Source organism: Oncorhynchus mykiss, chromosome Y (genome assembly GCF_013265735.2).
Source record: "Oncorhynchus mykiss isolate Arlee chromosome Y, USDA_OmykA_1.1, whole genome shotgun sequence".
Lineage (NCBI taxonomy): Eukaryota > Metazoa > Chordata > Actinopteri > Salmoniformes > Salmonidae > Oncorhynchus > Oncorhynchus mykiss.
Window position 1 is genome coordinate 41470751 of NC_048593.1, and position 27663 is coordinate 41498413.

Consider the following 27663-nt stretch of genomic DNA (forward strand, 5'->3'; position numbering starts at 1 on the left):
CTCTATGTAGTTCTATGTTTTATTTCCAGAGAGTTCTATGTAGCTCTATGTTTTATTTCCAGAGAGCTCTATGTAGCTCTATGTTTTATTTCCAGTGAGCTCTATGTAGCTCTATGTTTTATTTCCAGAGAGCTCTATGTAGCTCTATGTTTTATTTCCAGTGAGCTCCAACAGTATCGGGACAGAGACACTCTGTGTGTTTTTCTGGCTCTGTACTCCAGCACTTTGGATATTTAATAATACAATGAGTATGAGGTTAAAGTCCAGACAGTCAGTATTTTCATCCATATCGGGTTAATCGTTTAGAAATGACTGCCCTTTTTGAACATAGTGCCCCATTTTAGTGGACCAAAAGTATTGGGACAAATTCACTTCAATATGTGCTAAAATAGTCAAAAGCTAAGTATTTGGTCCCATATTCCTAAGATGCAATGAAAATGTTGGAGTACAGAGCCAAAACTACTAAACATTTGTTACTGTCCCAATACTTTTGGAGCTCACTGTAAACAAATAAAAATATTTATTTAAAATAATGAGTATCCGTCACCTTGTATGATGTACATCTGAGTATATCTGGAACATTCTGGACTGTAGGGTTCAGCTGGTCTACAGAGCAGGGTCTGGAACAATGTGTTGGGTTGTAAGGGTTCAGATGGTTTACAGAACAGGGTCTGGAACAATGTGTTGGGCTGTAGGGTTCAGCTGGTCTACAGAGCAGGGTCTGGAACAATGTATTGGGCTGTAGGGTTCAACTGGTCCAGAGAGCAGGGTCTGGAACAATGTATTGGGCTGTAGGGTTCAGCTGGTCTACAGAACAGGGTTTGGAACAATGTGTTGGGCTGTAGGGTTCAGCTGGTCTACAGAACAGGGTCTGGAACATTCTGGACTGTAGGGTTCAGCTGGTCTACAGAGCAGGGTCTGGTCCTAGTAATCTAGATTAGTGAACAAAGGAAAGATTACTGTAAGAGAATGTCATAAAATACATTTGACAAGAGAGAGAGAATATCAGGAAATACATTTGAAGACAGAGAGAGCGAGCGAGAGTGAGAGATAGAGAGAGCGAGCGAGCGAGAGTGAGAGAAAGAGAGAGTGAAAGAGGGAGCGAGAGAGAGAGAGAGAAAGAGAGAGTGAGAGAGGGAGAGAGAGAGAAAGAGAGAGTGAGAGAGGGAGAGAGAGCGAGCAAGAGTGAGAGAAAGAGAGAGCGAGAGCGAGAGCGAGAGAGAGTATCAATAAATATCTTTGACGAGAGAGTGAAAGAAAGAGAGAGCGAGAGAGTATCGGAAATAAATGATGAGAGAGAGAGATAGAAAGAGAGAAACATGGTATAGACGAGATGGACCCACAGGTGGCCCTCTAGGTTACAGGGAGCTAGTAGTCCCAACCACCAATCTATCAGGTTTGAAAGAGGGAAGGGAAAGGGCGATACCTTGTCAGTTGTCCAACCGAATGTCTTCAACTGAAATGTATCTTCCATGTTTAACCCAAACCTTCTGAATCAGAGAGGTGCGGGGGCTGCATCAACGTCGATTAAAGCCTTTTTATTTCTATATTTGGTTAGATCAGGGTGTGATTTGGGTGGGCATTCTAGTTTTTCTATTTCTTTGTTGGCCGGGTATGGTTCCCAATCAGAGGCAGCTGTCTATCCTTGTCTCTGATTGGGGATCATACTTAGCCTTTTTTTCCCACCTTAGTTTGTGGGATCTTGTTTGTGTGTAGTTGCTTTCTGCATCTGACAGACAGATACAGAGATGGAACAGACAGACAGATACAGAGATGGAACAGACAGACAGACACAGAGATGGAACAGACAGACAGACACAGAGATGGAACAGACAGACAGATACAGAGATGGAACAGACAGACAGACACAGAGATGAAACAGACAGACAGGTACAGAGATGGAACAGACAGACAGATACAGAGATGGAACAGACAGGGATGGAACAGACAGACAGATACAGAGATGGAACAGACAGAGATGGAACAGACAGACAGATACAGACAGATGGAACAGACAGACAGATACAGAGATTGATCAGACAGAAACAGAGATGGAACAGACAGACATATACTGAGATAGAACAGACAGACAGATACAGAGATGGAACAGACAGACAGACTGAGATGGAACAGACAGACAGACAGACACAGATATGGAACAGACAGACAGATACAGAGATGGGACAGACAGACAGACACAGAGATGGAACAGACAGACAGAAACAGACAGACGGATACAGAGATGGGAACAGACAGACAGAAACAGACAGACAGAAACATATATATTGTTTTCACTATATATTTTACCTCTTGGGGATGTTATTCGAAAACATAATGTTAACTTTCACTGCTATGCGGATGACACACAGCTGTACATTTCAATGAAACATGGTGAAGCCCCAAAATTGCCCTTGCTAGAAGCATGTGTTTCAGACATAAGTAAGTGGATGGCTGCAAACTTTCTACTTTTAAACTCGGACAAAACAGAGATGCTTGTTCTAGGTCCCAAGAAACAAAGAGATCTTCTGTTGAATCTGACAATTAATCTTAATGGTTGTACAGTCGTCTCAAATAAAACTGTGAAGGACCTCGGCGTTACTTTGGACCCTGATCTCTCTTTTGAAGAAGATATCAAGACCATTTCAAGGACAGCTTTTTTCCATCTACGTAACATTGCAAAAATCAGAAACTTTCTGTCCAAAAATGATGCAGAAAAATTAATCCATGCTTTTGTCACTTCTAGGTTAGACTACTGCAATGCTCTACTTTCCGGCTACCCGGATAAAGCACTATATAAACTTCAGTTAGTGCTAAATACGGCTGCTAGAATCCTGAATAGAACCAAAAAATGTGATCATATTACTACAGTGCTAGCCTCTCTACATTGGCTTCCTGTCAAAGCAAGGGCTGATTTCAAGGTTTTACTGCTAACCTACAAAGCATTACATGGGCTTGCTCCTAACTATCTCTCTGATTTGGTCCTGCCGTACATACCTACACGTACACTACGGTCACAAGACGCAGGCCTCCTAATTGTCCCTAGAATTTCTAAGCAAACAGCTGCAGGCAGGGCTTTCTCCTATAAGCTCCATTTTTATGGAACGGTCTGCCTAACCATGTCAGAGACGCAAACTAGGTCTCAACCTTTAAGTCTCTACTGAAGACTCATCTCTTCAGTGGGTCATATGATTGAGTGTAGTCTGGCCCAGGATTGGGAAGGTGAACGGAAAGGCTTTGGAGCAACGAACCGCCCTTGCTGTCTCTGCCTGGCCGGTTCCCCTCTTTCCACTGGGATTCTCTGCCTCTAACCCTATTACAGGGGCTGAGTCACTGGCTTACTGGGGCTCTCTCATGCCGTCCCTGGGGGGGGTGCGTCACCTGAGTGGGTTGATTCACTGATGTGGTCATCCTGTCTGGGTTGGCGCCCCCCCCCCCCCCCCCCTTGGGTTGTGCCGTGGCGGAGGTCTTTGTGGGCTATACTCAGCCTTGTCTCAGGATGGTAAGTTGGTGGTTGAAGATATCCTTCTAGTGGTGTGGGGGCTGTGCTTTGGCAAAGTGGGTGGGGTTATATCCTTCCTGTTTGGCCCTGTCCGGGGGTGTCCTCGGATGGGGCCACAGTGTCTCCTGACCCCTCCTGTCTCAGCCTCCAGTATTTATGCTGCATTAGTTTATGTGTCGGGGGGCTAGGGTCAGTTTGTTATATCTGGAGTACTTCTCCTGTCCTTTTCGGTGTCCTGTGTGAATCTAAGTGTGCGTTCTCTAATTCTCTCCTTCTCTCTTTCTCTCTCTCGGAGGACCTGAGCCCTAGGACCATGCCCCAGGACTACCTGACATGATGACTCCTTGCTGTCACCAGTCCACCTGGCCGTGCTGCTGCTCCAGTTTCAACTGTTCTGCCTTATTATTATTCGACCATGCTGGTCATTTATGAACATTTGAACATCTTGGCCATGTTCTGTTATAATCTCCACCCGGCACAGCCAGAAGAGGACTGGCCATCCCACATATGCTCTCTCTAATTCTCTCTTTCTTTCTCTCTCTCGGATGACCTGAGCCCTAGGACCATGCCCCAGCAATACCTGACATGATGACTTCTTGCTGTCCCCAGTCCACCTGACTGTGCTGCTGCTCCAGTTTCAACTGTTCTGCCTTATTATTATTCGACCATGCTGGTCATTTATGAACATTTGAACATCTTGACCATGTTCTGTTATAATCTCCACCCGGCACACCAGAAGAGGACTGGCCACCCCACATAGCCTCGTTCCTCTCTAGGTTTCTTCCTAGGTTTTGGCCTTTCTTGGGAGTTTTTCCTAGCCACCGTGCTTCTACACCTGCATTGCTTGCTGTTTGGGGTTTTAGGCTGGGTTTCTGTACAGCACTTTGAGATATCAGCTGATGTACGAAGGGCTATATAAATAAATTTGATTTGATTTAAACGAGCGTGACAGAAGATCCCACCACCACAGGACCAAGCAGCGTGGCCAGGAGGAGCCGACATCCTGGGCGCGGGAGAGAAAGGGGGATCAACGGCGACTCCGAAGTTCACGACCACGACGGAAGCCCGAGAGGCAGCCCCCAAAAAACATTTTTGGGTGGAGGCACACGGGTTGGTCGGTGAAGTCGAGGAGCGAGTCTGAGAGTGAAGAGGAATATTGGGAAAGACTGAGCGGGGAGATAGTTGAAGAGAGTGATGAGGTAGAGTTGATGGTTTGGTGTCTGGGACAAGACAGTCGCCGTGAGGAGCGTGGGACCAGTCAGGCACCATGTTTTGAGGAGATACGCAATGTGTCTCCAGTGCGCTTCCACAGCCCGGTGCGTTCTGTGCCAGCTCCGGGTGCCAGGTGAAAGTGAGCAACCAGCCAGGATGGGTTGTGCCAGCTCTACACTCCAGACCTCCAGTGCCTCTCCACCCAGTATATTCTGTGCCAGCTCCGTGCACCCGGTCTCCAGTGATGATCCATGGCACAAAGCCTCCAGTGATTAACCATGGCACGAAGCCTCCAGTGATGATCCATGGCACGAAGCCTCCAGTGATGATCCATGGCCCGAAGCCTTCAGTGATAATCCATGGCCCGAAGCCTCCAGTGATGATCCATGGCCCGAAGCCTCCAGTGATAATCCATGGCACGAAGCCTCCAGTGATGATCCATGGCCCGGAGCCTGCTGTGAAGATCCACAGCCCGAAGCCTCCAGTGATGATCCATGGCACAGAGCCTGCAGTGATGATCCATGGCCCCGAGCCTGCTGTTAAGATCCACTGCCCCAAGCTTCCTGAGAGGGTCCACAGTCCGGAACCTCCTGAGACGGTCTACAGTCCGGAACCTCCTGAGACGGTCCACAGTCCGGAACTTCCAACGACGGTCTGCAGTCCAGAATCTCCAGCGACGGTCTGCAGTCCAGAGTCTCCAGCGACAGGCTGCAGTCCAGAACCTCCAGCAGGGGTTCCCAGTCCAGAGCCTCCAGCGATGATCCAGCGATGATCCACGGTATCCTCCATGTACACCAAATAATGCATGCAGAGCAGAATTAGGCCGATACCCACTAATTATCAAAATCCAGAAAAGAGCCGTTAAATTCTACAACCACCTAAAAGGAAGCGATTCACAAACCTTCCATAACAAAGCCATCACCTACAGAGAGATGAACCTGGAGAAGAGTCCCCTAAGCAAGCTGGTCCTGGGGCTCTGTTCACAAACACAAACACACCCTACAGAGCCCCAGGACAACAGCACAATTAGACCCAACCAAATCATGAGAAAACAAAAAGATAATTACTTAACACATTGGAAAGAATTAACAAAAAAACAGAGCAAACTAGAATGCTATTTGGCCCTACACAGAGAGTACACAGCGGCAGAATACCTGACCACTGTGACTGACCCAAAATTAAGGAAAGCTTTCACTATGTACAGACTCAGTGAGCATAGCCTTGCTATTGAGAAAGGCCGCCGTAGGCAGACATGGCTCTCGAGAAGACAGGCTATGTGCTCACTGCCCACAAAATGAGGTGGAAACTGAGCTGCACTTCCTAACCTCCTGCCCAATGTATGACCATATTAGAGATACTTATTTCACTCAGATTACACAGATCCACAAAGAATTCGAAAACAAATCCAATTTTGAAAAACTCCCATATCTACTGGGTGAAATTCCACAGTGTGCCGTCACAGCAGCAAGATTTGTGACTTGTTGCCACGAGAAAAGGGCAACCAGTGAAGAACAAACACCATTGTACAGTGCCTTGCGAAAGTATTCGGCCCCCTTGAACTTTGCGACCTTTTGCCACATTTCAGGCTTCAAACATAAAGATATAAAACTGTATTTTTTTGTGAAGAATCAACAACAAGTGGGACACAATCATGAAGTGGAACGACATTTATTGGATATTTAAAACTTTTTTAACAAATCAAAAACTGAAAAATTGGCAGTGCAAAATTATTCAGCCCCTTTACTTTCAGTGCTGCAAACTCTCTCCAGAAGTTCAGTGAGGATCTCTGAATGATCCAATGTTGACATAAATGACTAATGATGATAAATACAATCCACCTGTGTGTAATCAAGTCTCCGTATAAATGCACCTGCACTGTGATAGTCTCAGAGGTCCGTTAAAAGCGCAGAGAGCATCATGAAGAACAAGGAACACACCAGGCAGGTCCGAGATACTGTTGTGAAGAAGTTTAAAGCCGGATTTGGATACAAAAAGATTTCCCAAGCTTTAAACATCCCTAGGAGCACTGTGCAAGCGATAATATTGAAATGGAAGGAGTATCAGACCACTGCAAATCTACCAAGACCTGGCCGTCCCTCTAAACTTTCAGCTCATACAAGGAGAAGACTGATCAGAGATGCAGCCAAGAGGCCCATGATCACTCTGGATGAACTGCAGAGATCTACAGCTGAGGTGGGAGACTCTGTCCATAGGACAACAATCAGTCGTATATTGCACAAATCTGGACTTTATGGAAGAGTGGCAAGAAGAAATCAATTTCTTAAAGATATCCATAAAAAGTGTTGTTTAAAGTTTGCCACAAGCCACCTGGGAGACACACCAAACATGTGGAAGAAGGTGCTCTGGTCAGATGAAACCAAAATTGAACTTTTTGGCAACAATGCAAAACGTTATGTTTGGCGTAAAAGCAATACAGCTCATCACCCTGATCACACCATCCCCACTGTCAAACATGGTGGTGGCAGCATCATGGTTTGGGCCTGCTTTTCTTCAGCAGGGACAGGGAAGATGGTTAACATTGATGGGAAGATGGATGGAGCCAAATACAGGACCATTCTGGAAGAAAACCTGATGGAGTCTGCAAAAGACCTGAGACTGGGACAGAGATTTGTCTTCCAACAAGACAATGATCCAAAACATAAAGCAAAATCTACAATGGAATGGTTCAAAAATAAACATATCCAGGTGTTAGAATGGCCAAGTCAAAGTCCAGACCTGAATCCAATCGAGAATCTGTGGAAAGAACTGAAAACTGCTGTTCACAAATGCTCTCCATCCAACCTCACTGAGCTCGAGCTGTTTTGCAAGGAGGAATGGGAAAAAATGTTGGTCTCTCGATATGCAAAACTGATAGAGACATACCCCAAGCGACTTACAGCTGTAATCGCAGCAAAAGGTGGCGCTACAAAGTATTAACTTAAGGGGGCTGAATAATTTTGCACGCCCAATTTTTCAGTTTTTGATTTGTTAAAAAAGTTTGAAATATCCAATAAATGTCGTTCCACTTCATGATTGTGTCCCACTTGTTGTTGATTCTTCACAAAAAAATACAGTTTTATATCTTTATGTTTGAAGCCTGAAATGTGACAAAATGTCGCAAAGTTCAAGGGGGCCGAATACTTTCGCAAGGCACTGTATATATAATATGACATTTGTAATGTCTTTACTGTTTTGAAACCTCTGTATGTGTAATGTTTACTGTTAATTTTTGTTGTTTTTCACTTTATATATTCACTTTGTATGTTGTCTACCTCACTTGCTTTGGCAATGTTAACACATGTTTCCCATGCCAATAAAGCCCTTGAATTGAAATTGAAGAGAGAGAGAAGAGAGAGAGAGAGAATATCAGGAAATACATTTGACAAGAGAGAGAGAGAGAGTAGCAGGAAATACATTTGACGAGAGAGAGAGAGAGAGAGAGAGAATATCAGGAAATACATAGAGAGGGGGGTTGAGAAAGGGAGAGAGAGAGAGAGAGAGAGAGAGAGAATATCTGGAAATACATTTGACGAGAGAGAGAGAGAGAGAGAGAGAGAGAATATCAGGAAATACATAGAGAGAGAGAGAGAGAATATCAGGAAATAGTTTTGACAAGAGAGAGAGAGAGAGAGAGAGAATATCAGGAAATAAATTTGACGAGAGAGAGAGAGAGAGAGAGAGAGAGAGAGAGAGAGAAAATCAGGAAATACATTTGACAAGAGTGAGAGAGAGAGAGAGAGAGAGAGAGAGAGAGAGAGAGAGAGAGAGAGAATATCAGGAAATACATTTGACAAGAGTGAGAGAGAGAGAGAGAGAGAGAGAGAGAGAGAGAGAATATCAGGAAATACATTTGACAAGAGTGAGAGAGAGAGAGAGAGAGAGAGAGAGAGAGAGAGAGAGAGAGAGGGGGGTGAGAAAGGGAGAGAGAGAGAGAGAGAGAGAGAGAAAATCAGGAAATACATTTGACAAGAGAGAGAGAGAGAGAGAGAGAGAGAGAGAGAGAGAGAGAGAGAGAGAGAGAGAGAGAGAGAGAGAGAGAGAGAGAATATCAGGAAATACATTTAACTAGGGACAGAGTAGGAGCTACAAAGGTAAAGAAGAAAATCAGAAAACAATATGAAATGACTCAACAAGATCATCCAATAGGATCAAATCTCACCAGTACTGTTGCTGCAGATGAAGTTGAATCTCTCAGTCTCAGACTTGCCGACCCACTGTCCCCCGTCTCTCTGTATGGCCCCCATGTTCCCACACTGCTCCTTAATGGTGTTGTAGCCCTCCCCGACAGCCCAGTTGTGGTAGCAGGACTCTTCTCCATTGACCCAGAACCAGAAGTCCAGGGTGCAGGTGTACCTCAGGCCCAGCCAGACGAAGGGAGTGGAGGCCTTCTTGGCTCTCTGTTGAACCCAGTGCTGGATGTTCTGGTTGTGGGCAGACACCAGCTCCATGTCCAGGTCTCTGCAGTGCCACAGGGCTTCTGACCAAGTCTTGTTCTCTGAGACCAGGACCAGTTCATCTGGAGGAAGAAGAGGGGGGACACAGAAACTCACGATAATTATTCATATGTTCAGTTTACTTTGATTCTAAGAACTACGTCATTGTACATTATTGTTCAGTCCTTCTCATCACAACGTTGCAGCAAATGTTAAAGGGAAGTCTATATTTAGGATTTAAAGTGTTGGTCAGCGGCTCACCGTCATAGCAGATAAAATGAGAGTTGGTGGTACATCCCTGATACTTCCACTTTCCAGAAGGGAAAGTAACTTCACCACAGAACTCTCCGTTCTGATAACTCCCATGTGTCATGTTCGCCTTGAATGTTTCCAAGCTCTTGAAAGAGAATCCACTCTGGTCAGACCACCTCCAGACACCAGGAGATTTCTTCAGGCCAATCCACACTCTGTAGATACCAGTGGTAGGTAAGATACTCTTTATGGCCTCCATCTCTGTTGTGTTCCTCACACTGGCCAGGTCCGTGTGGTGTTGCCGACAGTAGCTCTGAGCTTCACTCCAAGTCTCAAAATTACCGATTTCAATGTACTTATTTGTCACTTGTGTTTCTATTTGAAAAAAAAAATTATTTAACAAAATACAAATACAGATGAATGATTGAAAAAAAATCAATAAAATATTAATCTCATATCTGAATGAAATGATTTGGTCTGTGACAACATTGTTGATTAATGAGGAAATGGACATGGAAACTCACTATTATAGCAGACAAAGTGCCATTTACTGTTACAGTTGTCATCACGCCAAGTCGCATTTAGCATCATATACACACAGAACTCATTGATGTTGGGATCATTATTTGGATGATGATGATCCCAAAACCCCTCTCCCTCTAACTCTGTGTTTCCCAGAGACCACCTCCAGATGTTGTTATACAGTCCTATCCAGACTGATCCTCTCCAACCAGCTGCTGATAATGTGTTATTGAGCTTCTTCATATCTGCCATGTCATCATCTATGGTGGCCAGATCAGTGTAGTTCTGTCTGCAGAAACTCTGAGCTTCAGTCCAGGTCTTTTTCAAGTTCACAAAGTGGAACTGATGAGGGAGGGATGAGGGGAGGATGGAAAGCCCTGTTGAGAACAAACCAACATTATGAGGGGAGGATGGACAACCCTGTGGAGAAGAAACCAACATTATGAGAGGAGGATGGACAGCCCTGTGGAGAACAAACCAACATTATGAGAGGAGGATGGACAGCCCTGTGGAGAACAAACCAACATTATGAGAGGAGGATGGACAGCCCTGTGGAGAACAAACCAACATTATGAGAGGAGGATGGACAGCCCTGTGGAGAACAAACCAACATTATGAGAGGAGGATGGACAGCCCTGTGGAGAACAAACCAACATTATGAGAGGAGGATGGACAGCCCTGTGGAGAACAAACCAACACTATGAGAGGAGGATGGACATCCCTGTGGAGAACAAACCAACATTATGAGGGGAGGATGGTCAGCCCTGTGGAGAACAAACCAACACTATGAGAGGAGGATGGACAGCCCTGTTGAGAACAAACCAACATTATGAGGGGAGGATGGACAACCCTGTGGAGAAGAAACCAACATTATGAGAGGAGGATGGACAGCCCTGTGGAGAACAAACCAACATTATGAGAGGAGGATGGACAGCCCTGTGGAGAACAAACCAACATTATGAGAGGAGGATGGACAGCCCTGTGGAGAGCAAACCAACATTATGAGAGGAGGATGGTCAGCCCTGTGAAGAACAAACCAACATTATGAGGGGAGGATGGACAGCCCTGTGAAGAACAAACCAACATTATGAGGGGAGGATGGTCAGGCCTGTGGAGAACAAACCAACATTATCAGAGGAGGATGGACAGCCCTGTGGAGAACAAACCAACATTATCAGAGGAGGATGGACAGCCCTGTGGAGAACAAACCAACATTAAGAGAGGAGGATGGACAGCCCTGATGAGAACAAACCAACATTATGAGAGGAGGATGGACAGTCCTGTGCAGAACAAACCAACATTATGAGAGGAGGATGGACAGCCCTGATGAGAACAAACCAACATTAAGAGAGGAGGATGGACAGCCCTGAGGAGAACAAACCAACATTATGAGAGGAGGATGGACAGTCCTGTGGAGAACAAACCAACATTAAGAGAGGAGGATGGACAACCCTGTGGAGAACAAACCAACATTATGAGGGGAGGATGGACAGCCCTGTGGAGAACAAACCAACATTATGAGAGGAGGATGGTCAGCCCTATGGAGAACAAAGCAACATTATGAGGGGAGGATGGTCAGCCCTGTGGAGGACAAACCAACATTATGAGGGGAGGATGGTCAGCCCTGTGGAGGACAAACCAACATTATGAGAGGAGGATGGACAGCCATGTGGAGAACAAACCAACATTATGAGAGGAGGATGGACAACCCTGTGGAGAACAAACCAACATTATGAGAGGAGGATGGTCAGCCCTGTGGAGAACAAAGCAACATTATGAGGGGAGGATGGTCAGCCCTGTGGAGAACAAACCAACATTATGAGAGGAGGATGGTCAGCCCTGTGGAGAACAAAGCAACATTATGAGGGGAGGATGGTCAGCCCTGTGGAGAACAAACCAACATTATGAGAGGAGGATGGACAGCCCTGTGGAGAACAAACCAACACTATGACAGTTTAAAAACACACACACACACACACACACACACACACACACACACACAAACCCTCTTAGAGATGAACACGTACCTGAGAAAACGAGGAGGAGGACAAAGGTTTGGTCCATCTTGGAGGGAAAACAAATGTTAAACCTGTTAAAAAGGCTGTGAATTTTTGCAGCTTTTTGTTAAAAATTGCGCAACATTTCAATGTCCTGCTACTCATGCCAGGAATATAGTATATGCATATAATTAGTATGTGTGTATAGAAAACACTCTGAAGTTTATAAACTGGTTAAATCATGTCTGTGACTTTAACAGAACGTGTTTAGCAGGAAACCGCCCCCCAAAAAAAACTGTTCACAAAAAAAAAAAAAAAAAAAATATCCCTCCGCCAGTCTCTGAATTGTCTATGGCAAGGGAAAATAGATATAGCCCAGTTTACAATGTTTACAGCTTTCACACGATGTCGCCAGTACTGTCAATTGATTTTAAATTAATCCTTGGTAAGATGAGGAATAGGCACTTCCTGTCGTCGACCACACCACAGGAAGTTATGAAAGAGAGAATGTGGTCCATGATTTCAAAACGTGCTGCTATTGAATACAGATCGCCCCGTGATCAATTTGAATGATTATTAACGTTTACTAATACCTAAAGTTGGATTACAAAAGTAGTTTGAAGTGTTTTGTCAAAGTTTATAGGCAACTTTATTCATTTAAAAAAATGACGGTGCGTTTTGGAACGGTGCTTTTTCATGGATCAGACGGGCTATGTAAATGGACATTTTGGGTATACATGGATGGATTTAATCGAAAAAAAGACCCAATTGTGATGTTTATGGGACAAATAGGAGTGCCAACAAAGAAGCTTGTCAAAGGTAATGAATGTTTTATATTTTATTTCTGCGTTTTGTGTAGCGCCGGCTACGCTAATTATTTTGTTTACGTCCCCTTTGGTTATTTCGGGGGTTGCATGCTATCAGATAATAGCTTCTCATGCTTTCGCCGAAAAGCATTTTAAAAATATGACTTGTTGGCTAGATTCACAACGAGTGTAGCTTTAATTGAGTAACCTGCATGTGTGTTTTAATGAAAGTTTGAGTTGTATCGAGTACGATTAGTTGTCACTCTGAAATTTCCGCAGATGTCCGCTGATGTTGATCCCTGTACAGGGACAGCAGCCATCATGGTGACATGATACAGATGGTAACTAGAACTTCTACCAACAACATGGTGACATGATACAGATGGTAACTAGAACTTCTACCAACAACATGGTGACATGATACAGATGGTAACTAGAACTTCTACCAACAACATGGAGACATGATACAGATGGTAACTAGAACTTCTACCAACAACATGGTGACATGATACAGATGGTAACTAGAACTTCTGCCAACAACATGGTGACATGATACAGATGGTAACTAGAACTTCTACCAAAACATGGTGACATGATACAGATGGTAACTAGAACTTCTACCAACAACATGGAGACATGATACAGATGGTAACTAGAACTTCTGCCAACAACATGGTGACATGATACAGGAGGTAAATAGAACTTCTACCAACAACATGGTGACATGATACAGATGGTAACTAGAACTTCTACCAACAACATGGAGACATGATACAGATGGTAACTAGAACTTCTGCCAACAACATGGTGACATGATACAGATGGTGACTAGAACTTCTACCAACAACATGGTGACATGATACAGATGGTAACTAGAACTTCTACCAACAACATGGTGACATGATACAGATGGTAACTAGAACTGCTACCAACAACATGGTGACATGATACAGGTGGTAACTAGAACATCTACCAACAACATGGTGACATGATACAGATGGTAACTAGAACTTCTGCCAACAACATGGTGACATGATACAGATGGTAACTAGAACTTCTACCAACAACATGGTGACATGATACAGGTGGTAACTAGAACTTCTACCAACAACATGGTGACATGATACAGGTGGTAACTAGAACTTCTACCAACAACATGGTGACATGATACAGATGGTAACTAGAACTTCTACCAACAACATGGTGACATGATACAGATGGTAACTAGAACTTCTACCAACAACATGGAGACATGATACAGATGGTAACTAGAACTTCTACCAACAACATGGAGACATGATACAGATGGTAACTAGAACTTCTACCAACAACATGGAGACATGATACAGATGGTAACTAGAACTTCTACCAACAACATGGAGACATGATACAGATGGTAACTATAACTTCTACCAACAACATGGTGACATGATACAGATGGTAACTAGAACTTCTACCAACAACATGGTGACATGATACAGATGGTAACTAGAACTTCTACCAAAAACATGGTGACATGATACAGATGGTAACTAGAACTTCTACCAACAACATGGAGACATGATACAGATGGTAACTAGAACTTCTACCAACAACATGGAGACATGATACAGATGGTAACTAGAACTTCTACCAACAACATGGAGACATGATACAGATGGTAACTAGAACTTCTACCAACAACATGGTGACATGATACAGATGGTAACTAGAACTTCTACCAACAACATGGTGACATGATACAGATGGTAACTACAACTTCTACCAACAACATGGTGACATGATACAGATGGTAACTAGAACTTCTACCAACAACATGGTGACATGATACAGATGGTAACTAGAACTTCTACCAACAACATGGTGACATGATACAGATGGTAACTAGAACTTCTACCAACAACATGGAGACATGATACAGATGGTAACTAGAACTTCTACCAACAACATGGAGACATGATACAGATGCATTAAGTGTTAGGCAATGTAATCAGTGAAAACACAAACATAAATTGCTCCATTATTAATATGTAAATAGTCTGTCTTTAATCACAGTTTGAAGGAGCATTTCACATTTTAAATCACATGACTTATTTCATGCACAGTATGCACATCCAGGCTCATATTTTCTGGTTTTCAAAAATATATATTTACAAACAAGAACAATAAGTCTTTACTAAATAATAATACACATTCACTAAATGTGTTGTACTTCATTCTTTCAACAGGCATACATGCAGAGATATTAGATAAATCCTCCTACCTTATGTTTGCTGTTGTTGTAGATGCTGTCTTTGTTGTTGTGTTATTCTGTTGTCAGATCTACCTCTCCCTCTTTCTCTCTCCTAATGGTTCTGTCACCTCTAGGGCAGGTGGTTGTTATCTCTCTCCCTCTCCCTCTCCCTCTTTCTCTCTCCTAATGGTTCTGTCACCTCTAGGGCAGGTGGATGTTATCTCTCTCCCTCTCTCTCTTTCTCTCTCTCTCTCCTAATGGTTCTGTCACCTCTAGGACAGGCAATTTTTATCTCTCTCTCCTAATGGTTGTGTCACCTCTAGGACAGGTTGATGTTATCTCTCTCTCTCTCCTAATGGTTCTGTCACCTCTAGGACAGGTGGTTGTTATCTCTCTCTCTCTCCTAATGGTTCTGTCACCTCTAGGACAGGTGGTTGTTATCTCTCTCTCTCTCCTAATGGTTCTGTCACCTCTAGGACAGGTGGATGTTATCTCTCTCTCTCTCCTAATGGTTCTGTCACCTCTAGGACAGGTGGATGTTATCTCTCTCTCTCTCCTAATGGTTCTGTCACCTCTAGGACAGGTGGATGTTATCTCTCTCTCTCTCCTAATGGTTCTGTCACCTCTAGGACAGGTGGGTTGTTATCTGTCTTTCTCTCCTAATGGTTCTGTCACCTCTAGGACAGGTTGATGTTATCTCTCTCTCTCTCCTAATGGTTCTGTCACCTCTAGGACAGGTGGATGTTATCTCTCTCTCTCTCCTAATGGTTCTGTCACCTCTAGGGCAGGTGGATGTTATCTCTCTCTCTCTCCTAAAGGTTCTGTCACCTCTAGGACAGGTGGATGTTATCTCTCTCTCTCTCCTAATGGTTCTGTCACCTCTAGGACAGGTGGTTGTTATCTCTCTCTCTCTCCTATTGGTTCTGTCACCTCTAGGGCAGGTGGATGTTATTCAGGTGCATTTCAACACCTGATACCTCCTGCTTCCCAACTTCATATTGTAGTGATGTCATCATGGAAGGATGAATGGCATCTCTATTCGTTGTTCTGTCTTATTTCCATGGAGACAAAAGACTGGTCAAAGAAAACAAGATGTGAAGAAACACCTTCAGCACACATGCAAAACCCAACACAATACTGCTCTCTCTCTCCGTCTCTCTCGGTTGCTCTCTGTCTCTCACTGTCTCTCGCTGTCTGTCTGTCTGTCTGTCTGTCTGTCTGTCTGTCTCTCTCTCTCTCTCTCCATCTCTCTCGGTTGCTCTCTGTCTCTCGCTGTCTCTCGCTGTCTGTCTGTCTGTCTGTCTGTCTGTCTCTCTCTCTCTCTCTCTCTGTCTCTCTCTCCCCCTCTCTCTCTGTCTGTATCTCCCTCTCTCTCTCTCTCTCTCTCTGTCTCTCTCTGTTGCTCTCTCTGTCTCTCTCGATTTCTCTATCTCTCTGTCTTTCTCTCTCTCTCTCTCTCTCTCTGTCTCTCTCTCCGTCTCTCTCGGTTGCTCGCTGTCTCTCTTTCTGTCTCTCTCTCTCTGTCCCTCTCTCTGTCTCTCTCTCTGTCTCTCTCTGTCCCTCTCTGTCTCTCTCTGTCCCTCTCGCTGTCTCTCTCTCTGTCTGTCTCTCTGTCTGTCTCTCCCTCTCTCTGTCTCTCAGTCTGTCTGTTTCTCTGTCTGTGTCTCCCTCTCTCTCTGTATCTCTCTCTGTCTGTCCCTCTGTCTGTCTCTCCCTCTCTCTCTCTCTGTCTCGCTCTCTGTCTGTCTCTTCCTCTCTCTCTCTGTCTCTCTCTCTGTCTGTCTCTCCCTCTCTCTCTGTCTCTCTCTCTGTCTCTCTGTCTGTCTCCCCCCTCTCTCTCTCTCTGTCTGTCTCTCTGTCTGTCTATCCCTCTCTCTCTGTCTGTCTCTCTGTCTGTCTATCCCTCTCTCTCTGTCTGTCTCTCTGTCTGTCTCTCTGTCTGTCTCTCCCTCTCTCTCTGTCTCTCTCTCTGTCTGTCTCTCTGTCTGTCTCTCCCTCTCTCTCTGTCTGTCTCTCTGTCTGTCTCTCCGTCTGTCTCCCCCTCTCTCTCTCCCTCTGTCTGTATCTTCCTCTCTCTCCCTATCTCTCTGTCTCTCACTCTCTCTCTGTCTGTCTCTCTGTCTGTCTCTCTGTCTGTCTCTCTGTCTCCGTCTTTCTGTCTGTCTCTCTGTTTGTCTCTCCCTCGCTCTCTGTCTTTCTCTCTGTCTGTCTCTCTGTCTGTCTCTCCCTCTCTCTCTGTCTGTCTCTCTGTCTGTCTCTCCGTCTGTCTCCCCCTCTCTCTCTCCCTCTCCCTCTGTCTGTCTCCCTCTCTCTCTCCCTCTCCCTCTCTCTCTGTCTCTCACTCTCTCTCTGTCTGTCTCTCTGTCTGTCTCTCTGTCTGTCTCTCTGTCTATGTCTCTCTGTCTGTCTCTCTCTCTGTCTCTCACTCTCTCTCTGTCTGAGGACAGGGTTTTGTTCTTTCTAGATTCCATTAGAATGATGATCTCAGAGGAAGGAACAGGACAACAACTCTTACAAGTCCAACTGTTGAATCCTGCAAGATACTGTTCTAAATTATACAATAATCAACAATGTAATTGTGTGATACTTATTTGGATGATATGTTCCCTTTTATTATTTGTAGTGGTGGAAAGTCTATATTTAACTAATCGATTGTTATGTTCCCCAGCTAGAAAACCAAATAACGTCACTCAAACAGAAGGGGGAACAAACAAAGAGTCACTGACAAACACCAAAATGAAACAATTTAGGAGACACTGAAAGACACTCCGTTTTTATGTATTTATTAACTGATGTTCTACCTGTGGACACCTCACCATCTTTAACTGATGTTCTACCTGTGGACACCTCACCATCTTTAACTGATGTTCTACCTGTGGACACCTCACCATCTTTAACTGATGTTCTACCTGTGGACACCTCACCATCTTTAACTGATGTTCTACCTGTGGACACCTCACCACCTTTAACTGATGTTCTACCTGTGGACACCTCACCATCTTTAACTGATGTTCTACCTGTGGACATCTTTAACTGATGTTCTACCTGTGGACACCTCACCCACCTTTAATTAACTGATGTTCTACCTGTTGACACCTCACCACCTTTAATTAACTGATGTTCTACCTGTGGACACCTCACCACCTTTAACTGATGTTCTACCTGTGGACACCTCACCATCTTTAACTGATGTTCTACCTGTGGACATCTTTAACTGATGTTATACCTGTGGACACCTCACCACCTTTAATTAACTGATGTTCTACCTGTTGACACCTCACCACCTTTAACTGGTGTTCTAGCAGTTGTATTTATATTTTTATCTTTAGCATCTGCAGCCTCATGTGGTCAATTTGTAAATTACATTTTTCTACAGTGCCTTGCGAAAGTATTTCTGCCCCCTTGAACTTTGCGACCTTTTGCCACATTTCAGGCTTCAAACATAAAGATATAAAACTGTATTTTTTTGTGAAGAATCAACAACAAGTGGGACACAATCATGAAGTGGAAAGACATTTATTGGATATTACAAACTTTTTTAACAAATCAAAAACTGAAAAATTAGGCGTGCAAAATTATTCAGCCCCTTTAATTTCAGTGCAGCAAACTCTCTCCAGAAGTTCAGTGAGGATCTCTGAATGATCCAATGTTGACCTAAATGACTAATGATGATAAATACAATCCACCTGTGTGTAATCAAGTCTCCGTATAAATGCACCTGCACTGTGATAGTCTCAGAGGTCCGTCAAAAGCGCAGAGAGCATCATGAAGAACAAGGAACACACCAGGCAGGTCCGAGATACTGTTGTGAAGAAGTTTAAAGCCGGATTTGGATACAAAAAGATTTCCCAAGCTTTAAACATCCCCAGGAGCACTGTGCAAGCGATAATATTGAAATGGAAGGAGTATCAGACCACTGCAAATCTACCAAGACCTGGCCGTCCCTCTAAACTTTCAGCTCATACAAGGAGAAGACTGATCAGAGATGCAGCCAAGAGGCCCATGATCACTCTGGATGAACTGCAGAGATCTACAGCTGAGGTGGGAGACTCTGTCCATAGGACAACAATCAGTCAGTCGTATATTCCACAAATCTGGCCTTTATGGAAGAGTGGCAAGAAGAAAGCCATTTCTTAAAGATATCCATAAAAAGTGTAGTTTAAAGTTTGCCACAAGCCACCTGGGAGACACACCAAACATGTGGAAGAAGGTGCTCTGGTCAGATGAAACCAAAATTGAACTTTTTGGCAACAATGCAAAACGTTATGTTTGGCGTAAAAGCAACACAGCTGAAAACACCATCCCCACTGTCAAACATGGTGGTGGCAGCATCATGGTTTGGGCCTGCTTTTCTTCAGCAGGGACAGGGAAGATGGTTAAAATTGATGGGAAGATGGATCGAGCCAAATACAGGACCATTCTGGAAGAAAACCTGATGGAGTCTGCAAAAGACCTGAGACTGGGACGGAGATTTGTCTTCCAACAAGACAATGATCCAAAACATAAAGCAAAATCTACAATGGAATGGTTCAAAAATAAACATATCCAGGTGTTAGAATGGCCAAGTCAAAGTCCAGACCTGAATCCAATCGAGAATCTGTGGAAAGAACTGAAAACTGCTGTTTACAAATGCTCTCCATCCAACCTCACTGAGCTCGAGCTGTTTTGCAACGAGGAATGGGAAAAAATGTCAGTCTCTCGATGTGCAAAACTGATAGACATACCCCATCGACGTACAGCTGTAATCGCAGCAAAAGGTGGCGCTACAAAGTATTAACTTAAGGGGGCTGAATAATTTTGCACGCCCAATTTCAGTTTTTGATATGTTAAAAAAGTTTGAAATATCCAATAAATGTCGTTCCACTTCATGATTGTGTCCCACTTGTTGTTGATTCTTCACAAAAAAATACAGTTTTATATCTTTATGTTTGAAGCCTGAAATGTGACAAAAGGTCGCAAAGTTCAAGGGGGCCGAATACTTTCGCAAGGCACTGTATATGTTTCTCTAAGTACACCTCGTACAGTTGTTTCACAGGGAGCTATAGGAACACAAAATAAATTACATTGAATTTCACAGTGCCAGGTCTAGTTTGTTTCATTGTAAGTCATGGGCCACTGCTGAACAACATCTTACTGAGGTAAGTTCTGTGGAGGTGGATGGACCCTCTTCCTCATTGTAATTTTCAGCATTGCTCTGTTAGAGAAAAAGGTGAGTTTTATGATACAACACTAACATCAACGGTTAGATATTATTTTTAAGGTGTAAACCTCAATAGGCCTCTCTGTATCTTCTCTCTCTGTGGCAGCTGACAAGGTGTCTTCATCATCCTCCTGTACTGAAAATAACACATTAGTCGTATGAAGAGGACCAAAGCGCAGCGTGGTATGGATGCATTAGCCGTATGAAGAGGACCAAAGCGCAGCGTGGTATGGATGCATTAGTCTTATGAAGAGGACCAAAGCGCAGCGTGGTATGGATGCATTAGCCGTATGAAGAGGACCAAAGCGCAGCGTGGTATGGATGCATTAGTCTTATGAAGAGGACCAAAGCGCAGCGTGGTATGGATGCATTAGTTGTATGAAGAGGACCAAAGCGCAGCGTGGTATGGATGCATTAGTCGTATGAAGAGGACCAAAGCGCAACGTGGTATGAATGCATTCCTTTTATGGAATGATGAAAAACTCTACGTAAACTGAACAAGCTAACACAACAACAACCGACCGTGACTGCTAATGAAACATAGTGCTAACATGCAACTAGACATAGACAATCACCCACAACCCACAATGACAAAACAGGCTACCTAAATATGGTTCCCAATCAGAGACAACGACTAACACCTGCCTCTGAGAACCATATCAGGCCAAACACAGAAACAGACAAACTAGACATCCAACATAAAATGCCCACCCAGCTCACGTCCTGACCAACACTAAAACAAGGAAAACACAAAAGAACGTGACAATTGGGGTGTTCTACTCTAACCCATTATGAAAAATCTGTGGAGTATTAAGAGAAATTACAACTGCATGGAGGTCTGTTTTGGCAGAAGGCTCTACCATACATATTACATCATCAGTATCTGGTAAAAGATGAAGATTAGACATTTAACTTATAACTTTACCCAGAAAAGTCCCCCACCTAATTTGAACTTTGTTTTTTACATCAGTGTCCACGCCACATTAAACATTTTCAAATATATAACTGAGTCACCTTCAAATAGATGTCTGAAGGACAACTGAGAATCTGAAAAAGTAACAGTAGTCAATTACAAAGAATTATACCACTACAATAAAATCAGTGTGCCAAGTTATGTATAATATGGATGGGTGGGAGCGTCACTGAGGATGAATGTACAATTGAAGTCGGAAGTTTACATACACTTAGGTTGGAGTCATTAAAACTCGTTTTTCAACCACTCCACAAATGTGTTGTTAATTAACAAACTATAGTTTTTGCAAGTCGGTTAGGACATTTTTCCAAAAATTGTTAACTGTATCACAATTCCAGTGGGTCAGAAGTTTATACACAGTTGACTGTAAATGTAACTAACTACTTAAATATATGACTATCTGAGGCGAGACCCAAATGCAGACACATGAAACAGATGGTTGGAGTCTTACAATGTTTATTAATGTTAATGTTAATGTTAATTAATGTTTATTAATCCAAAAGGGTAGGCAAGAGAATGGTCGTGGACAGGCAAAAAACGCTAGTTGACTTGGAAACATACAAGACAAACTGGCACAGATAGACAGGAAACACAGGGATAAATACACCTGAGGGGGTGGAGACAATAAAGAGGACAGGTAAAACTGATCAGGATGTGACAGTACCCCCCCCGGGACGCTTCCTGGCATCCTACCCGGGCACATACCTGGTTAACCGGGGTGTCGGTGGTGGAAATCGGTGATGAGGGCTGGATCCATGATGTCTTTAGCGGGAACCCAGCACCTCTTTTCTGGACCGTAACCCTCCCAGTCAACCAGGTACTGGATACCCCTGCCCAGTGGTCGAACAACCAGGAGATGTTTTACCGTGTAGGCCGGACGGCCATCAATGACACGGGGGGGGGAAGCAGGAGACAAAGAACAGTGTTAGTGTGCTTAATCTTAGACACATGGACGGTAGGGTTAATACGCAGGGTATGGGGTAACACAAAACAGACAGCAGTGGAACTCAGGTCTCTGGAGATGGAAAAGGAAATGGAAAAGGACCAATGAAACGAGGGGACAGTTTGCAGGGACTCTACCCGAAGGGGAAGGTCTCATGTGGACAGCCATATCCTCTGGTAATGCAGTAGCGGGGAGCTTTGGTCCGGAGACGGTCCGCTTGTCGACGATACCTGGAGTTGGTCTTGAGAATAACCAGCCTGGCCCTTCTCCAGGTACATCGCCAGCGGCGGACAAACATCTGCGCCAAGGTGTATGTAAACTGGGCCATCTGGGCCGTACGCTGACCTCCTGCTCTTGTTCAGGGAAGAGTGGAGGCTGATACACCATGGAGCACTCGAAATGGGAGAGTCCCGCGGCAGAACTGGGAACAGTGTTCCGGGCATTCTCCACCCAGACCAGTTGACGGATCCAGGTAGTGGGGTTGGTTGAGACCAGGCACCTTAAGGTGGTCTCCAGGTCTTGGTTGGCTCGTTCCGACTGATCGTGAGTTTAGGGATGGAATCCGGATGACAGGCTGGCCGACGACACAATAAGGGTGCCTTCCAGAACTGAGACGAGAACCCCGATTGGAGACGATGTATACCGGGAGTCCATGGATCCGGAAGACATGCTGCACCAATAGCTTGGCAGAAGGAAGGTAGTTTGGGAAGAGGGGTGAAAGTGGCGGCCTTGGAGAACTGGTCGACTGGCGTCAGAATGACAGTGTTGCCATCAGACGGAGGGAGCCCAGTGACAAAGTCCAGAGATATGAGACCAGGGATGATGAGGAACCGGTAGTGGCTGCAGGAAGTCTTTGAGCTTGCAGTGGAGTCTTGTTTTGAGCACACAGTGCATATGGTGACGAAGGCAGAGACGTCATTCCCATCCATTCCCAGAAACGGGATGAAGCTTCTGGTCCTGGGCAAGTCCCTGGGACAGGATGGCACAACATCCGAAGCATCACAAATCCACCACAAATTGACGCGAGGGGTTCGGATGGGTGCTGTTGTGAACCGATGCTTCAGGCCACAAAGGCTTTGTCGACAGTTGGAGACCATCTGACTCGTACCTTGGGAGAGGTGAGTGCTCAGAGGGGGGCTGCCAGGATGCTGTAGTCCCGAATGAAAACGGCAGTACAAGTCTGCAAATCCAAGAAACCTTTGCAACTGCACCCTGGATGTTGGTTATGGCCAATCCACCACTGCGCCCAGCCCGCGCTGGTGCGCGATGAGACAAGGACACCCCTACGGACCAAGGCCTCCCTAACCCGGGCGACGCTAGGCCAATTGTGCGTCGCCCCACGGACCTCCCGGTCGCGGCCGGTTACGACAGAGCCTGGGCGCGAACCCAGGGACTCTGATGGCACAGCTGGCGCTGCAGTACAGCGCCCTTAACCACTGCGCCACCCGGGAGGCCTGGGGGTAAAAATTCTTGACAATAGTGTAATTAAGTCCCCGGTAGTCAATGCGTGGATGCAGGGTCTTGTCCTTCTTCACAAAGAAAAACCCTACGCCGGCAGGAGATGCAGATGAATGGCCCCAGTGACCAAAGACTCCTCTATGCATTCCTCCATAGCTTTGGTCAAATCAAAGATTATTTGTCACGTGCATCGAATACAACAAGTGTAGACCTTACAGTGAAATGCTTACTGACAGGCTCTAACCAATAGTGCAATAAAGGTATTAGGTGAACAATAGGTAAGTAAAGAAATAAAACAGTAAAAAGACAGGCTAAATACAGTAGCGAGGCTATAAAAGTAGTGAGGCTACATACAGACACGGGTTAGTCAGGCTGATTGAGGTAGTATGTACATGAGTGTATAGTTATAGTGACTATGCATATATGATAAACAAAGTAGCAGCAGCGTAAAAAGAGGGGTTGCGGGAGGGGGGTACACAATGCAAATAGTCCAGGTCCAATAGTCCAATAGTACCTGTTCAGGAATCTATGGATTGTGGGTAAAAACTGTTGAGAAGCCTTTATCTCCTAGACTTGGCACTCCGGTACTGCTTGCCATGCGGTAGTAGAGAGAACAGTCTATGACTGGGGTGGTTGAGGTCTTTGACAATTTCTAGGGTCTTCCTCTGACATCGCCTGGTGTAGAGGTCCTGGTTGGCAGGCAGCTTTGCCACAGTGATGTACTGGCAGTACGTACTACCCTTTGTAGTGCCTTGCGGTCAGAGACCGAGCAATTGCCGTACCAGGCAGTGATGCAACCAGTCAGGATGCTCTCGATGGTGCAACTGTAGAACCTTTTGAGGATCTGAGGACCCATGCCAAATCTTTTTAGTTTCCTGAGGGGGAATAGTCTTTGTCGTGCCCTCTTCACAGCTGTCTTGGTGTATTTGGACAATTCTAGTTTGTTGCTGATGTGGACACCAAGGAACTTGAAGCTCTGAACCTTCTCCACTACAGCCCAGTCGATGAGAATGGGGGCGTGCTCGGTCCTCCTTTTCCTGTAGTGCACAATCATCTCCTTAGTCTTGATTACGTTGTTATTCTGGCACCACCCGGCCAGGTCTCTGACCTCCTACCTATAGGCTGTCTCATCGTTGTCGGGGATCAGGCCTACCACTGTTGGGTTGTCTGCAAACTTAGCGATGGTGTTGGAGTTGTGCCTGGCCATGCGGTCGTGGGTGAACAGGGAGTACAAGAGGGGACTGAGCATGCACCCCTGGTGAGCTCCAGTGTTGAGGATCAGCATGGTCGATGTGTTGCTACCTACCCTCACCAACTGGCGGGGCCTGTCAGGAAGTCCAGGATCCATTTGCAGAGCGAGGTGTTTAGTTCCAGGATCCTTAGCTTAGTGATGAGCGTTGAGGGTACTTTGGTGTTGAACTCTGAGCTGTAGTCAATGAATAGCATTCTCACATAGGTGTTCCGTTGGTCCAGGTGGGAAAGGGCAGTGTGGAGTGCAATAGAGATTGCATCATCTGTGGATCTGTTTGGGCGGCATGCAAATTGGAGTGGGTCTAGTGTTTCTGGGATAATGGTGTTGATGTGAGCCATTTCCAACCTTTCAAAGCACTTCATGGCTACGGATGTGAGTGCTACAGGTCTGTAGCCATTGAGGCAGGTTGCCTTTGTGTTCTGGGCACAGGGACTATGGTGGTCTGCTTGAAACATGTTGATATTACAGACTCAATCAGGGACATGTTGAAAATGTCAGTGAAGACACCTGCCAGTTGGTCAGCACATGCCTGGAGCACACGTCCTGTCCTGGTAATCCGTCTGGCCCCGCAGCCTTGTTTATGTTGACCTGTTTAAAGGTCTTACTCACGTCGGCTACAGAGAGCGTGAGCACACTGTAGTCCGGAACAGTTGATGCTCTCATATGCATGCCTCAGTGTTGCTTGCCTCGAAGCGAGCATAGAAGGGATTTAGCTCGTCTGGTAGACTCGTGTCACTGGGCAGCTCGCGGCTGTTCTTCCCTTTGTAGTTTGTAATAGTTTGCAAGCCCTGCCACATAAGACGAGCGTCGGAGCCGGAGTAGATTGATTTAATCTTAGCCCTGTATTGACGCTTTGCCTGATTGATGGTTCGTCGCAGGGCATAGCAGGATTTCTCGTAAGCTTCCGGGTTAGAGCCCCACACCTTGAAAGCGGCGGTAGGTCTCTGGTCCAGACAGAGAATACAATCGACCCCGAGGTGATGTGGTGCCTCGGAGAAGATCAATGGCACAATCATAAGGATGGTGTGGGGGAAGGGAAGTAGCACGTGCCTTTTCTGAACACTTCCTGTAGGTCATGGTAGTCTGTGGGGATAGCAGAGACATCCACAGTCTTGCTAAGATCCTGAGGAAGATGACTTGAGGAAGACTGATCTACTTGAAGGCAGTGGGAATGACAAAATGGGCTCCAACCCAGGATGGAGCTTGTGGTCCAATCAATCATCGGATTTTGCTTTTGAAGCCAGGAAAATCCCATAACCACCGGAATATGGGGAGAGGTAATGAGGAGGAACTCTGTCTCACAGTGGTTACTAGAAACCTGTAATTGAACGGGCACAGTACTATGGGTGACTTCCCCTATAGTGGGGCCGTCCAGTGCCCTAGCCTCCATGGGCACAGAGAGAGGCTGAGTGGGAATACCAAGCTACAAAGCTATTGTGGCATCCATAAGATTTTCATGAGCCCCAGAGTCAATCAGCACCCGGAGAGACAGACTGGTCTCCCCACAGAACAAGAGCAAAAAAGGCGTGTGCGGGTGATGGGAGTTAAGGAACTCCCAGTCTGACTCACCATAGTACTGGTACCCACTACCAGGGGCAAGGTAGCTTGGGGCAAGGTAGCTTGGGGCAAGGTAGCTACGAGACAAGGGTTTCATAATAGGGCAGGTAGCTATAAAATCCTAAATCCATGCCCCTCCACAGTATAGATAAGTTACTTTTCATCCTCCATGAGAGCTCCCAAACTGATAGCCTAGTTCTTCCCACAGCACAGGCTCAGGAGTATCCAACTCACCTGTCGTAGATTCACGAGAGCGCTCAGGTGGCTTTGGCTCCTCTCAGAAGAGCTGATTTTGGAAACTTCTGGAATCCATAGGAGGTAAACTCGCCATATCGGGTGCACGAGTGTACCAGACCTCCTCACTCTTGCGTTCCCTTAGGCGTCCATCAATTTTAATGGTTAGTGCGATAAGGGTGTCAAGGTCCACCAGCAGTTCCCGAGCAGCGAGCTCATCCTCAGATAATCCGTGCAGAAAAGAATCGAAAAGAGACTCCGTATTCCAGGCACTCTTGGCGGCCAACGTGAGAAAGTCCGTCTCATAATCTGCCACACTACGGGAGTTGGCGTAAGTCAAGCAGTTTGCTGGCTGCCTTTCTCACAGACAACAGAGACTCAAAAACTTCTCACCTCCGCCATGAATTCCTCCAAGTTCCCTCAAAGGGCAGATTTTTGTTCCCAAATTGCCATAGCCCAGGAGAGCGCCCTTCCCGACATTAGCATAATTATATACGCCATCTTCGATCAGTCTGAAGAAAACGAAGATGGCTGTAGCTCAAAAATAATAGAGCACTGAGAAAGTAAACCCCGGCAGGCACCAGGATTCCCCGAATATCACTATGGAGGAGGTAGTCGGGGTTCACAGGAAGTCGGGATAGGCTTTACCAACTGTACCAAAAAAATTACTGGGTGATAGGGTTTTTTCAGAGGTGACAGACAGTCTGAGCTAACTCCCTGATTTGCTCCATAATAGCCTTTAACCCATGGTCGTGGCGTTCCGTCAAGGAACTGAGCCCTTCCAAAAGGGCCTGTAGCAACGCCTGATGTCTCTCAATGGTGGCTCCCTGCTGTGAGACAGCGTGGCAGAGCTGATCCATGTCTGCTGGGTCTGTCATGGCCAGTTCGTACTATCAACGCACAAGGCAAGACCCAAATGCATACACAGGAGGCAGATGGTTGGAGTCTTACAATGTTTATTAATCCAAAGAGCTAGGCAAGAGAATGGTCGTGGACAGGCAAAAAGGTCCAAACCAGATCAGAGTCTAGGAGGTACAGCGTGGCAGAACAGCTCATGGTCTGGCAGGCGGGTACAAAGTCCAGAACCAGACA

At 45.3% G+C, this 27663-nt stretch overlaps 1 protein-coding gene across 1 annotated transcript; it reads right to left on the reverse strand.

Moving 5' to 3' along the window:
• Positions 1-27072, reverse strand: LOC110509470. The gene is made up of 7 exons (XM_036967726.1): positions 27068-27072; positions 26688-26927; positions 22747-23039; positions 10128-10295; positions 9406-9771; positions 8871-9227; positions 1-932 (listed from the first exon to the last, which is right to left on the reverse strand). Exons 1-7 carry the CDS (start codon positions 27070-27072, stop codon positions 925-927), a joined length of 1437 nt encoding a protein of 478 aa, XP_036823621.1. The 3' UTR covers positions 1-924.
• Between the last annotated feature and the right edge of the window lie 591 nt (positions 27073-27663).